The 17,663-nt window shown below is 50.6% G+C and overlaps 1 protein-coding gene across 1 annotated transcript in view; it reads right to left on the bottom strand.

Annotated features, from left to right (window-relative positions):
• The window catches only part of CSMD2 (CUB and Sushi multiple domains 2), a 299,960-nt gene that overhangs the window by 76,673 nt on the left and 205,624 nt on the right, over positions 1 to 17,663 (bottom strand). The window contains 4 exon segments of the mRNA XM_029080287.1: positions 4,174 to 4,361; positions 4,959 to 5,097; positions 6,570 to 6,761; positions 9,450 to 9,652. Of these exon segments, the coding sequence (XP_028936120.1) occupies positions 4,174 to 4,361; positions 4,959 to 5,097; positions 6,570 to 6,761; positions 9,450 to 9,652 (722 nt within the window).

The raw sequence follows: 17,663 nt of genomic DNA, 5'->3' as shown, positions 1-17,663 counted from the left end.
CTGCTACTTGCCTGCTGTGTGACCTTGGGCAAATCACTTCACTTCTCTGCATCTCAGTTCCTTCGTCTGTAAATTGGGGATAAAATCTTACTCTTGCCGACCTAAACTGTGAGTCTCATGTGAAATGGGAATTGCGTTCAACCTGATAACCTGGTATCTACCCAGGATCTGAAACAGTGCCTGGCACATACCGCTTAACAAATACCAAACCATGCTTATCCTTCCCATTGGCTACTTCCTCTTGTCTCCTCTTCCTAAACCCATGTAGTTCCTGACTCCGACTCCTAATTCTTTTCCGTGTTTAATCTTCTTCGGGAAGGTTTCCCAGGAAAATGATCAACATGGCCAATGTTTCGTCTGCTCCAGCTGCTCCTTCCCTGCAGGAGATGCCTGCCTGGAGGCTTGAGTTTGGCAGTGCCACGGATCAGTGCGAGGGCGAAAGATGGCCAACCGCACGGGGACCCGGCGGGGTGGAGTGGGGCCAGCTGGGGGCTCTCGGCCAGAAAGACCGGCTGGTCAGGTAAACGTGGCACTTTCCAAATGAGAGAGAGAGAAAGCCCGGGACTGGATGATCTGGCTTCCTGCCCGGGCCTGGGAGTCAGAGGATCTGGTTCTAATTCTGGCTCTGCCACTTGCCTGGTGTGGGACCTTGGGCAATATTGGTGCCAGTTTCCAGAAAAGGGGAGCATCTCTGCTTTTTTGTCCTCTGGTCTCCATTCCCCCGAATAAAACCCCCATCTCAAGGAGCGGAGCCATGAGAACGGAGGGCCACATCCACCACCATTCCTGGATCAGCCTAATGGCCCATCCAGCCCATAGTTCTGCCTCTCACCCTGACAGCAGCACACAAAGATGGTTGCTAATGGTTAGGCCAAGCTGCCTCACATCCCTATCACTTCCCTTTACTGCTCCAATTTCCTCCCTCGAAATAAATAATGATAATAGGGGTAGCTAAGCACTTAATCTACCCCAAGCACTACGCTAAGCATTGGGATAGATACAAGATCATCCCATCGGACACAATCTCTGTCCCGCACTGGGCTCCTCACAATCTAAGATGGAGGAAGAAAGGGGATTTTATCCCTATTTTACGGGTGAGGAGACCGAGGTCCAGAGAGGTTAATTGACTTGCTGAAGGTCAACTGGGAAGTCAAGGCTCAAGCTGGGTCTAAAAGTTGGGTTTCCTGACTTCCCGCTTATGGGTCTCTTTTCCTGTCAATGCCAGCCTCAATGAAACCTTGACCTTTGACGACTGTCTCCTTCTTCCTGGGAGACTCTGGACAGACAGCCCCTTCGGGGGCCAGCGGGAACTCAGAGCAAAGCTGTTCTCGCCTAACTTAAGTTCATACTAGACTGTAACACAAAGTCCCAGGGAGCTGAGATCTGCCTAGTCTCGTTGGAGAAATCTGCACTGGCGACCCAGATCCCAGACCAACTGCCAGGCAGAGTCCTACGTCCAGTATCATTTCTCCACCCAACTAGCAGCGTGGCTCAGTGGAAAGAGCCCGGGCTTTGGAGTCAGAGGTCGTGAGTTTGAATCCCAGCTCGGCCACTTGTCAGCTGTGTGACTGTGGGCAAGTCACTTAACTTCTTTGTGCCTCGGTTACCTCATCTGTAAAATGGGGATTAAGACTGGGAGCCCCACGTGGGACATCCTGATTCCCCTGTGTCTACTCCAGGGCTTAGAACAGTGCTCGGCACGTAGTAAGCGCTTAACAAATACCAACATTATTATTATTAGATTGACAGAGCGATAGCTCTTTCTCGATTCTGTGCGTGGTGGTGCATGGCCATTTTTAGCTGATGGAGTGATTTGCCTGGTTAATTCTGCTTCTGATAACACACATCACTCTGGTATGCTAACTAGTTACGGGACCCTCTCCCCGAGCCCACTAAGTCCTCGTTTCCTTTTCTCCCACTCCCTTGCTTTTGGATTTGCACCCTTTATTCACCCCTCTCTCAGTCGCCCAGCACTTACGTACACCTTTCATTAATTCATTTATATTAATGTCTGTCTCCCTCTCTAGACTGTAAGTTTGCTGTGGGCAGGGAATGTGTCTACTGACTTTGCTATACTGTACTCTCCCATGTGCTCAGTACAGTGCTCTGCACCCTGTAAGCACTCAGTAAATATGACCGATTGATTGACTGATTTGGGATCCCCTCTTAATCACTGGATACTAAGCTACACTCACCCGAATTAGCCAGGGGCCAGAAACTCGGTCTGATTTTATTTTCATGGGCGTCGGGGACAGCAGGAAAGCAGTATGGCCTAGTGGATAGAGCACAGGCCTGGAATCACAAAGACCTGGGTTCTAGTCCCAGTTCTGCCACTTGTTTGGTGTGTGACCTCAGGCAAGTCACTTCACTTCTCTGGGCCTCAGTTACCTCATCTGAAAAATGCGGATTGGGACTGTGAGCCCGATATGGGACATGGACTGCGTCCAACCTGATCAGCTTGTATCTACTCTGGGTCTTAGTACAGTGCCTGGAACTTACTAAGCACTTAAATACCATACCAAAAACCAAAAGACTAACATGGTTAGAGCAATCCACAGAACCATAGAGCAAACAGATACATCTATTCCCTTATTCGATTTGGGTATAACTTGGTGGGAGGATTAGGGACTGTTCTTCCCACAGCACCAGTCTGTTCTGGTAGAACAGGAAGGCCCACCCGGTGCAAGGGGAAGGAACAGTGGTGCCTACACATGTGAAGTCGGTCCGCGTGCGGTGCTGCCAACCCTTTCCCCTTCCCGGGCCCTTCACCTCAGCCTGAGCGGGTCAAGCATGCAGTGCCTCTGGGCATCTCCCTTTGCAACTTTACAGAAATGGTAAAATGACCACCTGGGTCAGGGGTGTAAAGCATTTTGTTCATGGTGGACAGAGTGATTATTTAGGAATTTTCGGCCACCCTGGTATCTTCAAACCATGCCTTCCCAATCCTTTAGTTCCCGGTGAGTCAGTGGTTACCACATACGTGATTTCCCCCTAACTTGAGGTCCTTCAAGCAGATGACTCTGGTGTTATAGAGGAGCAGGCCAAGCAGTGGTCTGCAGTCAGTAGGCACTGGGCGAATCTCACCACAGCAACTCCCCACTGACCTTGACCCCACCCCGGTTGAAAGGATGAAACCTACAGAGACTTTTGCCCACATGCCCATATCTCCCCATCTACTAGGGCCAGGGAGAGGAAAGTGTCTGGGCCTGTAAGTCAGAGGACCTGGCTTCTAATTCCTCCTCTGCTATTACCCTGCTCTGGGACCATGGGGAAGTCACCTCACTTTTCTGGGACTCAGTTTCCTTATCTGGGAAATGGGTCACTTCACTTTTCTGGGCCTCAGTTTCCTTATCTGGGAAATGGGGATTCAATACCCATTCTCCCTCCTCCTAACACTGGGAGCCCCATGGGGGGACAGGGACTCTAACCAGCCTGATGAATTTGCATCTAGCCCAGTGCTTAGTACTGGGCTTGACTTAATACTCCTTTCATTATTATTTTTATTATTATTCCAGGACACCAAATCACAGCCACTGAAGAGGAATTAGTGGCCCAGCCTGCAATTTAGCTATATAATTCAGGTCCCCAACCAAAACCCATGGGACCCAATTTTCCAGTCAGGCCAGGCAAGATGGGGTTCCTTTGAACCAGCGATTGTATTTATTTGCTCTATTTTACTCTCCCAAATGCTTAGCCCAGTGCTCTACACACAGTAAGAACTGGATAAATACCACTGCTTCTCTGACTGATTGACCCAAATCTTAATTTATTTTAACATCTGTGTCCTCAACTGTAAGATCCCTGAGGATGGGGACTGGGGTCTTCTAATGCTAACAAACTCTCCCAAGTTCTTAGTACAGTGCTCTGCTCACAGAAGGTGCTCAATCATTAGTGTCAACTGACAATATCGATCAATCAGTTTGGTTCGGTGTCGTGGCCGGGAGGGACACCGATGAGTTACAAGCTAGGTCGGGTCCCTGCCCCGGCAGGCTCCTCTATACTGTAAACTCACTGTGGGCAGGGAATGTGCCTGTTATATTGTACTCTCTCGAGTTCTTAGTACAGTCTCTGCACCCAGGAAGTGCTCAATAAATACCACTGACTGGCTGACTCGGGTACCTCCAGCCTCCTCTGCATCCCTCCCCGCCCCCCAATCCCAGGGCCAGCAGGGACCTGTGTATTCGATGACGAAGCCGGCATTGCTCACGGACGCATCGCTGCGGAAGGCCAGGAAGAGGCTGTTGCTGCTGCTCTCGATGCGATCGGGCACTTGGGCCCCATAGAAGCTGCCGATGAGGGGGCTGAGGGAGTCCAGACCATCGTAGATGTGCAGGAAGTCGTAGCCCGGCTCCAGGCTGAAGCTGCAAAGAGAGCCGGGCCCCGCCCCCTCCATTAGGGACAGAGACAAGGCCAGCGGGGGCAACGAAGAAGTTGCTTTCCCCTCCCAGTCTGTCCCTCCCAGTACCTGGCTTCCTTCCCCCAGAAGACATTCTTGGGGCTTTATAAATTTTCATCCCATCCTCTCAGGTGAGCCCAGGACAAACCTCCTCCTCTTCGTCTGAATGAGAACCAAAGAACCCCCAGGCCTGGGACAGATAAAGGTCTCGGGGAGGTGCAGTCTGGAGAAGAGGGTGCCTTCATCCCCTTCCTATGAGATTGGGAAGGATTTGTATAAAAAGGATACCGAACTGTACTGTTCCCTTTATATCCGGTGACAGAACAACTGGAGCCAGACAGCAATCAGTTAGACATAAGGAAGAACTCCTAGTTAAACCCTGGAACGGGGAGGTGACCAAATCTTCACCTCTGGGGACTGGAGACCATGAATTGAAGACCCCCAAAGCCCTTAGGTGGCTTCTCGAGGTCCACCTCATGCTCACCCTTTGGACCTCGGAGCCCGAAGAGGGCACGGAGAGGCTGGCCGCCAGACCCCGATCTGCCACGAGGAGGGTACTTACGTGTTGAACACCAGGGCGATGACGTAGTCCGGGGACACAGTCACTCTCCAATCACACTCCTTGCCCGGAGGGTAGGGCTCGGGATAGTGGGGTGACAGAATGACCCCTGAGGGACCTGCCAGGTCTCCGCCACAGGGAGCTGGGGAGAAAATGGGGACAGAGTGTCAGTCCAGATCTCCAAAAGAACCCCCAAATGGGGACTTGGGAACAGCAGGGCCTAGGGGAAAGAACCTGGGAGTCAGGAGTTCTGGGTTCCAATCCCAGCTCCGCCCCTTATCTGCTGAGTGATCGTGCATAAGTCAATCATATTCATTGAGCACTTACTGTGCACAGAGCACTGTATTGAGCACCTGGGAGAGTTTATTATGAGTTGGTAGACATGTTCCCTTCCCATAACGCGCTTACAATCTAAGTCACTTAACCTCTAGACTGTAAGCTCGTTGTGGGCAGGGAATGTGTCTGTTATATTGGCATCGTGTACTCTCCCAAGTGCTTAGTACAGTGCTCTGCACATGCTAAGTGCTCAGTAAACACGAATGATAGATTAACTTCTCCGGACCTCAGTTTCCTCGTCGGTAAAATGGGGATAAAATGTCCATTTTCTCTCCCTCTTAGACTGTGAGCCCCATGGAGTCCATGGAGGCGCTACCACAGAGCTTGGCGCAGTGCTTGGCCCAAAGTAAGTCCTTGACAAACCCCACAATTGTTATTATTATCATTATGACTCAGAGCAGGGACAGATTCCTTATCTGTAAGGAACTCTCAGGGAGAAGGAGGCCTGGCCTCTGCCCTCCACAAACAGATACTCGAGAGGCAGGACTCTATCTGGACTCCTGCAGTGACAGAGAATCAGCGTAGCTTAGTGGATAGAGCCCAGGCCTGGGAGTCAACAAGACCTGGGATCTAATCCTGGCTCTGCCACTTGTCTTCTGTGTGAAGTTGGGCAAGTCACTTCACTACTCTGGGACTCGGTTACTTTATCTGCAAAAAGTGGATTAAAACTGGGATCCCCTTGTGGGACATGGACTGTTCCCAACTTGTTTAGCTTTTATTTACCCCAGGACGGAATGTCCCAGCCTGGACAAAGAGTGGAAATCTGACGTGTGGGAAAGCTAGGCAGACATGGGTGAAGGCTACAGGATGACTGACCCAAGCCGAGCTGATATTTGACAGGACGTCCCATTTCAGATTTATTGCTTGGATGTGCTTAGCACGATGCTGCTGTGTGTCAGAGTCTTTCCAATAGGCCATGCTGACTCAGGGAGTCCACAATCTGGAGGGTCCATGATCCAGAGAGGGGACCCTCCCGCTTGGTCCGTTCCACGTCTACGCTACCTGCAGCTCCACCTGAGTGGGGGCAGGGGTGATGAGCCCATCAGCCCCGCAGCAGCAGTCAGGGGCGGCCCAGAAGAGAGTGGAGCCGTTCTCCAACATGAGAATTTGGAGTCTCCTCCCGGGCCTCCCACCATTTTCAATGTTTCCTGACCTCCCCTCTAATTTCCAAAGAGAGCTGAATGTCGGCCACAGCTAAGGTTAGGTCTTCCCAGAGTTGATTCCGTCCGTGGCTTACCTGAAGGGAGAAACCAGGGGAGGGGGGGAGCCCGTCCTTACCTATGCACGTGGGGGGGTCAGGCTGCCAGAAGAACCTGTTCTCGATCTTCACGCAGTGGACGGTGGCTTCTCCCTGCAGCGCATAGCCCGGGTCGCACTGGAACACGATGGAGTCTCCCGCCTGCCGGCTGTCCCCACTCCGGCTTCCGTTCTGGGGAATCCCGGGGTCGTTGCAGGAAGTCGCTGTCGACACTGGGGACAGAGGGAAGAGCATCAGCGCCAGGAGCCCGGTTCTCCCAGCTCCATCTGGGTTTCAGGAAGGAGCTTTCATTCATTCATTCAATCGAATTTAACTGAGCGCTTACTGTGTGCACAGCACTGTACTCAGGGCTTGGGAGAGTACAATATAACAATAAACAGAAACATTCCCTGTCCACAATGAGCTTACAGTCTAAACCTGGAAAGGCCTGCTCTAACCCCCAGCTTCCAGATAACATGGCCCAGGGGAAAGAGCAGGGGGCCGGGAGTCAGGCGACCCAGGTTTTCTGGTCCCAGTTCTTCCACTGGCTCGCTGTATGACTTTGGAGGAGTCGCTTCACCTCTCTGGGCTTCAGTTTTTCCTTTACCTATAAAATGGGGATCAGAATGTGCACTTCTCCCCACTGTCCCAGGCTGGTCGTCAGGACAAAATGAGTGAACCAAAGCGAAACTGCTTGGGGATATGTGAGAAGCAGTGAGGCTCAGCGGAAAGAGCACGGGCTTGGGAGTCAGAGGTCATGGATTCTAATCCAGGCTCTGCCACTTGTCAGCCGTGTGACTTTGGGCAAGTCACTCAAGTTCTCTGTGTCTCAATGATCTCATCTGTAAAATGGAGATTAAGATCGTGAGCCCCACCTGGGACAACCTGATAACCTTGTATCTCCTCCAGTGCTTAGAACAGTGCTTGGCATATAGTAAGCGCTTAACAAATACCATCATCATCATTATTATTACTGTCACTATTATTAAAAACTGGAGTAGGATAGCAGGTGTGGTCAGCACACCGTCCCAGACAGTGTGAGCACTGTTCAAAGTCCTGGCAATTCTAGAGCCCCGCAAGTGACCGGAGCACCTGGCAGGGAGTCCAGAAGCCCGTTCCGAATCCTCGACCCAGACCTCTCCCTGCTGCGCAAGGAGCTGCTCTGTTCTCCCTCCTCCTTCTGCCCCGGTCTCCACCTGCTTCCTTCTGACGCTGCCCCCACTCCAAAGCGGGTCTTCCCCAGGGAGGAGGAGGGTCTCCGGAGGCCAGCCGATCTGGGAGTGCTCTGCGGAGCACGGGCGTCACAGACAATCCCGCTCCTCCTGTTTACTTAACAAAGCTGGGCTGCTGCTGATCCTGCCCGGCATTTGCAGTCAATCCCCAGTCAAACATGCTCTGAGGAATCTCCGAGCAGGCGGGGGGCCTTGGGGATACTCAGCAGTGCTGAGATTTAGCTTCCGAGTGGTGGGAGCTGCCAACCTGACCTTTTCTCAGACTGTGTTACAACTGAGGAACCGGAGGCTGGCTCGCATCGGCTCGCAGTCAACATTCCCCAGGTGAATCCTGGGGCTGGAAACGTCCTTTGGGTCCCTCTCTCTGGCTCCAGGCTGAAAGGCATCGAGCTCAGGCCAACAGAAGTTTTCTCTAGAGAATGAGTTCCCTGGATACCATCTTCCTACGATTCGTCTACAGTTGGCCTGTCTCCCCTACCAGATGGTACACTTCTCGTGGGCAGGGCACTTGCGTTGACTCTCCTGTGCTTTTCCAAGTGTTTAGCACAGCCTTCTGTACCCAGCAAACCCAACCCGATCCAGTACTCCCAGAATGAGGGGGTTGCATTATGGATGAAGCCTGCACTAAGGAAGACTGGACACAAGCCTCACATTCACGGCCAACAGCTTCCTCCGCCCCCATTACCCCGTGTTCTATGCTGACAGACTTTGTTGGAGAGAAGCAGTGTGGCCTGGTGGGAAGAGCTAGGAGTCAGAAGGCCTGGCTTCTAATCTCGGCTGTGTTATCTGCCTGCTGTGGGACTTTGGGTAAGTCACTCAGTTTCCAAGTCTATAAAACGCCTGTCTAAATGCCATTTAGACTCTAAGCTCCTTGTAGGCAGGAAGCACATCTACCAACCTTTTTGCATTGTTCCAAGTGCTAGTTGAGTGTCAACTCACTCAATAAATACCAATGATTGATTCACTGAGAAAATCCCTGTTCTCCCCTGACTCCTGAGGCTGTGAGCCCCTTGTGGGACAGGGACTGGGTCCAACCTGATTATTCCGAATCTACCTCACTGCTTGGCACACAGTAATGCATCATAATACCACAATTATCATGACTATGGAAGAATGCCCCTTAGCACCCCCCCACCCAACATGCTTTTTGGAAGAACTGTTTGAGCAAGTCTCACTTCCCTGTGCCTCGGTTCCCTCATTTGTAAATGAGGATTAAGACTGTGAGCCCTATGAGGGACAGAGACTGTATCCAACCTGATTAGCTTGTATCTATCCCAGCACTTAGTACAGCGCCTGTTACATGGTAAGTGTTTAACAGATACTATAAAAAAGCAGCTCTGCTTCCAAACCCTCAAGCGGGAGAGTGGAAGATGTTGAGGGGTCTCTTTTGGATGGACACAACTCTGTCTAGCTCTCAATGCTTTTCCATTGGACAACTCCAAAACCAGACCCCAGGGGACCCAGAGGTTTAATGACCCTGCAGGGAAGGAAACAGGGCAGTAAAGTCAGGTGAGTGGACTACGATGGAAGGGGTGGGTTTAGCTGCCCCTGAAGACCTCAGAGGTGGATCTCATTCCATTGGCCCGCGTGGGTTTGGGCCAGGGGTGGGGACCAAGTTGGGAGTGGGGACAAGGTGAGGGGAATCGGTGGAAGCTGGAAGCTGGGGGTGGGGGTTAGGGGAGGGCTGACCTGAGAACTGGATGGCGAAGCCCTGCTTGCTGGTGAAGAAGTCCGTGTTGAACTGCAGGATGACCGAGTTGAAAGTGCTGTGCACATCTCCTGGCAGCACAGAGCCACTCATCTCTCGTAACACGATTCCGCTTTCCACCGGGCCGTCCCATATCCTCAGCACATCGTGGACTTCCTCTGTGTCGAAGACCAGGAAATGCAGCCTGGGAAGGGAGGCAGAAGACCGTGAGCTGAGCAAACCACTTGCCAGAGAAATGGTTACTAACAATAACAGTGATCGGGGACTCTGTTAGAGGCTCACAAGGTGCCGAGCACTGTACTAGACATTGGGATAGATACAATTCAATCAGAGTTAACACAGTCCATGTCCCCCATGGGGCTTCCGGTCTAAGAGAGGGAGAAGGGGTATCATGCCCATTTTACAGATAGTTCCAGCTCTTGATCCCATTATTCAAGTCCCTTCTCAGCAAACCTCCCTATCCTTCAGGGAAATAGTGTCCCCTTTAGGGTGGGGACACCAATCAATCAATCAATCATATTTATTGAGGGCTTACTGTGTGAAGAGCACTGTACTGAGCACTTGGGAGAGTACAGGATAACAGTTAGCAGACATGTTCCTTGCCCACAACAAGTTTACAGTCTAAAGCCTCAACTGGGAGGCTGGGTGGCCCCCTGCTGTGTGGCTGTGAGCAAGGAAGGTTTGGCAACAGCCAGTGAGGAAAAGGAATGGATCAGATCAGGGGATTTGCTTGGTCTGAAGTGAGCTGGACCGGGAAGAGGAAGCAACAGAGTCTAGTAGAAAGAGCCTGGGCCTAAGAATCAAGAGACATGAGCTTTAATCTCGCCTCTGCCACCTGTCTGTTGTATGACTCTGGGCCTGTCACTTAACTTCTCTGGGCCTCAGTCGCCACATCTGTAAAATGAGGATTCAAAGCCTGTTCTTCCTCCCCTTTAGACCATGAGCCCCATGTGGGACAGGCACTGTGTCCTACCTGATCACCTTGCATCCGTCCCAGAGCTTAGTACGGTGCTCAGTACCCCCTTCTGTGTTGCCCTTACTCCCTTTGTTCTTGCCCCCTCTGAGCCCCATAGCACTTGTGTGCCTAACTGTGATTTATTTATTTAGATTAATGTCTGTCTCCCCTCCTCTAGACTGTAAGCTCGTTGTAGGCAGGGAATGTGTCTATTTATTGTTGTATTGTACTCTCCCAATTGCTCAGAACAGTGCTCTGCACACAATAAACACAATAAATATGAGTGAATGAATTAAGAGATATCCTTATTATTGTTATTATTACTGGGTAAGGGTGAAAGAAGCGGGGGAATTTCCCAACTGACCAAAGGAACATCGGTCTCTTGAACTCTCCTTGGATGCCTCCAAAAGCAGCCTGGCCTATTGGAAAAAGCCTGAGCCTGGGAGTCAGGGGACTTGAGCTGCTGTGTGACTTTGGGCAAGTCACTTAACTTCTCTGTGCCTCAGTTACCTCATCTGTAAAATGGGGATTAAGACTGTGAGCCCCAAGTGGGACAACCTGATTCCCCTGTGTCTACCCCAGCGCTCAGAACAGTGCTCGGCACATAGTAAGCGCTTAACAAATACCAACATTATTATTATTATTATTCTAATCCCAGCTCAGACATTTGTCTGTTGTGTAACTTCGGGCAAGCTTTTTCACTTCTGTACGCCTCAATTAACTCATCTGCAAAATGGGGATTAAGACTGTGAACCCTGTGTGGTACAGGGACTGTGTCCAATCAGATTATCTTGTATCTGCCCCAGTGCTTAGTAGAGTGCCTGGCATGTGGTAAGTGCTGAACAAATACCATAAATACAAAGAGATCCCTCGATCTCTTTCTTCCACTGCTGTCCTGAGATAAGCAGGGGAGTAGCCCTTTTATATGGAAAATGTCTCTAGATGAAAAACTTGGGCAGGGGGTGAGGAGAATCTAGGAAACGATGACATTGACTGATGCTCTGAGAACGAATTCCAAGATCTGCATTCCACGACTCAGCACCTCTCCCCGCCCCCTGACCTCACTGGCCTGCCTCTGTCCTAGCTTCAACAGCCCAATATCACCAGCTGGAGTCTACCGATAACAGTATCGATCTTGTGTTTCCCATCCCGACCCTCGAGCACCGGGCTCTGGCTCCAGGCTAATCTCTTGCTCGTGAAATATTCTGGGAATCTTATTTCGGAGGGTTGTTTCGACTGCAATCAAACGGGCCAGAGAAGGGGTAATGGAGGCCATCCTTGATGGACTGGCAGGCCAGCCTGAGAGGGGGGTGGAGCTGGGGGAAAAACATGGCTAGCGGAACCGACCAAGAGCAGGCAGAGTCTGAACGTGCTGGGGTTACAGGACAGCTTCTCGCTGGATCTGAGACGGCCCCCTCCCCACTCCCCTGGAGGAGAACCCTAATCTGGAGCACTGTTGAGAGTTGACATCCCGTAATGTCTGAAGCACTGAAGCTAGAGCGGCTTTTAATTCCCAATTACATAACTACCACTGGGCAGGCCCTGGCTGTAGCCTCGTTGTTCGACTGTACGCTCCTTGTGGACAGGGAATGGGTCACTTCTGTAACTTTTCCCCAAGTGCTGAAAACAGTGCGCGATCTCTGTCCACAGGGAGTTTACAGTCTGGAGGGGGAGGCTTAGTTCGGTGTGCTATGCTAAGAACTTGGGAAAATCAGATAGAGGCACAAGACAATATTCCCTGTCCCCAGAGAACTTCCACTCTAATGGATAGGCAAAGCTCTCGGATGCAGTGTCAGAGGTCAGTCACTGACCTTATCCTTCTGCTGTGAAAGGAATCTGCTCACTGTGTGCTCTAAACACACAAAAAGAAAAGAAAATCCTCCTATATTCCCCAACTTTTTGCCTCAAAGTATATTCTATCTTGAAAACATATTTAAAAGTGGGTTGGGCCTCATCTCAGTGCACTGTCTTTAATGAGGGTTTCATAAACGATAACTCTGGGAATCCGAGAATTTCTACCCCCCAATGGATAATTTATACAACACGCACTCTGTGATTAAAGCACGCTCACTTCAAACCCCTGGAACCTTTGCCAAAATTGGGATAATGCTGACCGCATAATTGGTAAGGGCCGATCTGTATTTTGTGGCAAAATGGCTCTGCGGAGGAAGACGTTCAAAGCAAAAACCCTCCAGCATCTTAAACAGATTTGACTCTCCTTCCTTCTTGGGGTGCCCACTGCTGGGTGGATATTCCAGGCCCAAAGAAGCTTTGGCTAAACTGTACTCCGTATTGTGGTCAGAGAAGAAAAATAAAACAGCAGTGTGAAACAGTGTGGCCTAGTGGTTAGAGCGCTGGCCTGGCAGTCAGAAGGATCTAGATTCTATGCCCGGCTCCACGATTTGCCTGTTGTATGACCATGGGCAAGTCACTTCACTTCTCTGTGCCTCAGTTACTTCATCTGTAAAATGGGGATTAAGACTGTGAGTCCCATGTGGGACATGGACTGTGTCCAACTCAATTCGCTAATAACTACCCCAGTGCTTAGTATAGGGCCTGACACATAGTAAACATTTAACAAAAACCGTTTAAAAAAACACACCGTCGTCAATACTGTGCACCTCAGCCAGTGTTATGGGTAAAAGCAGAGTGGCTCAGCGGAGAGAACATGGCCCTGGGAGTCAGGGGACTTGGGGCTAATCCCAGCTCTATCATTTGCCTGCAGTGTGACCATAACTTCTCTGTGTCTCCATTTCCTTATCTGTAAAATGGGGATTAAATATGTGTTCTCCCCCTACTTATACCATGAGCCCCATGTGGGACCGAAACTGTGTCTGAGCAATCTATTCCAGCTTTTAGTACAGTACTAGCACAAGGTAAGCGCTGAACAGCTACACGATTATTATTAAATGGGTAACTGAATAAAGAGCTGCTGTCTCCCACACCTGGGGGGCAGACAGAAGTCATCGATAGATCCCCCTCTCCACTGTTCCCATTTCCAGAGGCCTCAATTCATCAACCAAACGAGAGTTTAACTTGAGGGAGTTTAGATGAAATGGGAAACAATGCCGAAAGGAAAATAATACTTTCTTTATAAAATATCCCCTGCTGAGCCGCTCCTGGTCCCAAACAGACAATTAAAACACCATCATAATAACAAACAACTACAATTAAAGCATCGCGGGGCCAAATGAAAGCAAGATGCTAAAAAGCGGTGGGGATTGCGATGGAGGAATGTGAACTCCTCTATTCCCTTGGGCCTTCGCCTTGATTCAAACCTCGTCGGTGAAAGAAATGCCCTCAGATTTCTCGTTCAGGTTTACAAACCGGAGGTGAGGAATGAACCTGACATCTAGATAATTTGGAGTGTGTGTAGTGGAAGCCGGATGGGGAAGGTCACGGGACACAGGCACCCCCAGAGAGCCAGGGTTCTAATCCCAGCTCTGCCTCTTGTCTGCTGGGTGACCTTGGGGAAGTCACTTAACTTCTCCGTGCCTCAGTTCCTTCATCTGTAAAATGGGGATTAAGACTGTGAGCCCCATGTGGGACATGGCCTGTGTCCAACGTGATTGGCTTGTATCTACCCCAGCACTTTAGAACAGAGCCTGGGAAAGGAGCTAAAAGGAGGAAAGCAGGGAGGGAAGGAGGAGGAGAAAGGGGAGGGAGGGAAGGAGTTGGGAACTCCATACCCCAGGTCCTCGTTAAGACCCTCTGTGTCACCCCTCGCCCCACCACCCCCCCCCCCCCCGCCGTCCACTGAAGATCCAACTAAGTAGTGAATTTCGCTTCCTGGCTTCTAGACGTTCCCATCTCATATTTCTCGATGAGACTTTGAAAAATGAGCCTGTCAATGCTGCGTTGTTCATTAGACTGGTGTGAGCCATTTCGATCGACTCCCGCCCTGGCTGAAGATGGGTCCTAAGCAATAAAAGGTGCCCTCCTCCCTCCCTGCCTGCCCACCTTTCCTGGGTGCCACTTCCAAGCCAGCAGCTCCGGGGCTCTGTTCGATTGGGGTCGAGCAGGCCCTTCCAAGGTGTGGGACGTTTCGAAGACCCCGTAGTCATTTTTTAAAAAAACGGTATTTGTTAAGCTCTTATTATGTGTCAAATCCTGTTCTAAGAGCTGAGGTAGACACAAGTTGATTAGATAGGATACAGTCCAAGTAGGTGGGAGAACAGGCGAACTGCGGTACAGAGAAGTGACTTTTACATAGTCACACAGCATGCAATTGGCAGAGTTGGGATTAGAACCCAGGTCCTCTGATTCCCAGACCCGTGCTCTTTCCCCTAAGCCATGCTGCTTCTCGTCATGAATTAAAGAGCAAGAAAAAAATAATCTTCAGACTGAAAGTTGATTAGAGCTTTTTGGGGGGACGGGGGGGGGGGTGACCCTTTTAACCATTCACGTCATAATGGGCCACTTCATCTTCTTCCCTCTCCCCTTTCTGCCCAGAGCTGCTCCAGTTCCATTCAAAAGCATGAGTGATTAATTTTAATGGAAGTTCAAATGAGGGTTTTATACAACAGTATCAGGCGTGAAAAGGATTCTTTTATGATGGATTACCATAAGAATAAGGAACTGGAAATTTTCCTCTCTCCACCCCCAAAAATCTCAACCGCCTTGGGTGGAAGCTTCACGGGGGCTTAAAGGAACAGAGAGGGAGATTTTGATAAGATGATCCAAATCGATCTATCCATCGGTGGCATTTACTGGGCAGCTCCTGGGTGCAGAGCACTGCACCGAGTGTGTTGGGGAGAGCAGCAGGAGATACGAGTTCCTGGCCCTCTTGGGGCTTCCACACTATAGGGAACCTGAGGGATCTTATCCAGTCACCTTCGGGAGCCTCTCCATTAACTCTTTCAGGTCTACCCAGCCATGCCCTGCCCCCCTCTCCTCTGAGCCTCCACTGTCCTTGGTTCTGGTGGCAGAGTGGAGGCTCGGGGCAGGGCTGGCGAACGGCCCCTGCCCTCGGCAATCGTGTGCTGGAGGCAGGCAGATGAGTCCCCTCTTTTGGCAGTCTTGAGAACCAGCGTGGCCTACTGTAAAGAGCCAGGGCCTCGGAGTCAGGGGACCTGAGTTCTAATTCTGATTCTACCGCCTGCCTGCTAGAGCAGGTCACTTTGCTTCTCTGGGCCTCAGTTTCTTCCTCTGTGAAGTGATGATTCAAAACCTGATATCCCTCCCCCTCACACTCCGTTCATGCAAGACAGGGACCGTATCCAACCTGATTATCTTGCATTTACCCCAGATTTTAGTACAGCGCTTGGTAACAATAAGTGCTTAAAAAGGATTATTATTGTTGCTATTATTATTATTAATAATAACCCCTGAAGTCTGTTGGTCAGCAAACAGTGATCAGTCCCCATCTCTCTTCTGTTCCTAACCTCTCCTTCTTGCCTGCAAAGGCCGCCCTGCTTTCCACTGCTGCAGAACGGCAACCGGGATGAACGGGATTTTAGATCTGCATTTCCTATCACTCATATACCGAGGGCCAGGGACAGAGATCTTCATCTAATGAGCAAGGGGTGAAGCAAATGAGCGTTCTGAACAGAGGAGGCCGTGTAAATGTTAATTGAAAAGTAGGAACGCTAATGAGGAGTGTGTGTGGCGGGGGGCCGGAGGGAGGGTGAGGGAGACGCAACAGAGACATTTGGAAAATGATCACGGAGATTGTCTTTTCCTAATGCCTCTCGTGTGAGAAAGGAAGAAGAGGGAGCAGGAAGGGAGCTGCTGCAACCAGTCTGGACTTCCTTACAGAGTAGATCTCCACTTCTTTCAGGAAGCCTGCCCAGACTGAGAGCCACGCTTGCCACTTATGTACCTTATTCTTATCATCAGCACATATGTACAAGTGCTGGATTTTATTTGGATAGGTAACTATCCAGTTCATCCCTCTTGATATCTCTAAAATGTAAGCACGCTGTGGGAAGGGAGATGTTCTTCCCCTTGACTCTATTTATTGCCATTGTTCTCGTCTGCCCGTCTCCCCCGATTAGACTGTAAGCCCATCAGAGGGCAGGGACTGTCTCTATCTGTTGCCGATTTGTACATTCCAAGCGCTTAGTACAGTGCTCTGCACATAGTAAGCGCTCAATAAATACTATTGATGAATGAACGTGTCTACCAGCTCTGTGTATTGTACTCTCCCAAGTGCTTATTACAGTGCTCTGCACACAGTAAGTGCTCAGTAAATACTACCGATTGAAATAGTTGTCCCACTTTCTGGTGTTTTCATTCATTCAATCATATTTATTGAGCTCTTACTGTATGCAAAGCAGCGTACTAAGTGCTGGAGAGAGTACAATACAACAGAGTTGGTAGTCACGTTCTTCCTCCTGATCCCCCCAGCTGTGAATACACTGTGTCCGACATCCCTGTAGCTGATGGCGACAGAGCTGAGATGAATCCCCCGTTTAGATTGGGAGCCTGTCACTGGGCAGGGATTGTCTCTATCTGTTGCCTAACCGTACATTCCAAGCGCTTAATACAGTGCTCTGCACATAGTAAGCGTTCAATAAATACTATTGAATGAATGAATGAATGCCTACCCTTCCCCAGCTTCTGCAAGGGGGCTCCCGCAGCCCCACCTCTTCCAAAGGAGATGGAATCAGTGAAAACGGCCCAGGAGCCATCAACCACGACGCCACCTGTTAGTAGGACACTGAGAGCACTTTGACTTCGAGCACATAAAAGGACGACGTGCCTCCCTGCTGTCCAGGTGTTTCAAGGTATCCATATTCTCTTGGGGTAAGGGGAATTCCCCTTTACCCGGGTAAGAAGTCAACCACCGGTGTGCCGCTCCTCTTACCTGACCTCCGGCGACCAGCGGTCCAGCCTTGGCTCTGACCAGGAATGATGGAGGAGGGCGAGGAGCGCTCATCGGAAGAGGTCCCAAGCCCCCTGTTCCTCAAGCCGTCACCAGGCTACTCCCGCTAAGGGAATCTCGTGGTCGGTCTTCCCGGCCCTGACCCAGAGCACAGAAACTCGGAGGGCCTGGCTTCAGCTTGGCAGGAGCAGAAATCGTACGCGAGCCTCAGCAGATGCAAGAGGCTGACGGCCCCAGACCGCTAGCTGTGCGCCTTTCCGAGCAAACCAGTGGCTTCATCCAGTGGCCCTTCCATCTCCCCATGGTTAAGCTGTCTTGGAAACCACCCTCTTCTCTGGCCTTTTGGCAGGCACTGTTCTAGGTGCTCCCTAAATATTTCCCTGGGAGGGGGCACGGCCTAGTAGACGGAACCCA

This window comes from Ornithorhynchus anatinus, chromosome 16 (assembly GCF_004115215.2).
Source record: "Ornithorhynchus anatinus isolate Pmale09 chromosome 16, mOrnAna1.pri.v4, whole genome shotgun sequence".
In the NCBI taxonomy this organism is placed as follows: Eukaryota; Metazoa; Chordata; class Mammalia; order Monotremata; family Ornithorhynchidae; genus Ornithorhynchus; species Ornithorhynchus anatinus.
This window is presented reverse-complemented; position numbering and strand designations above follow the sequence as displayed.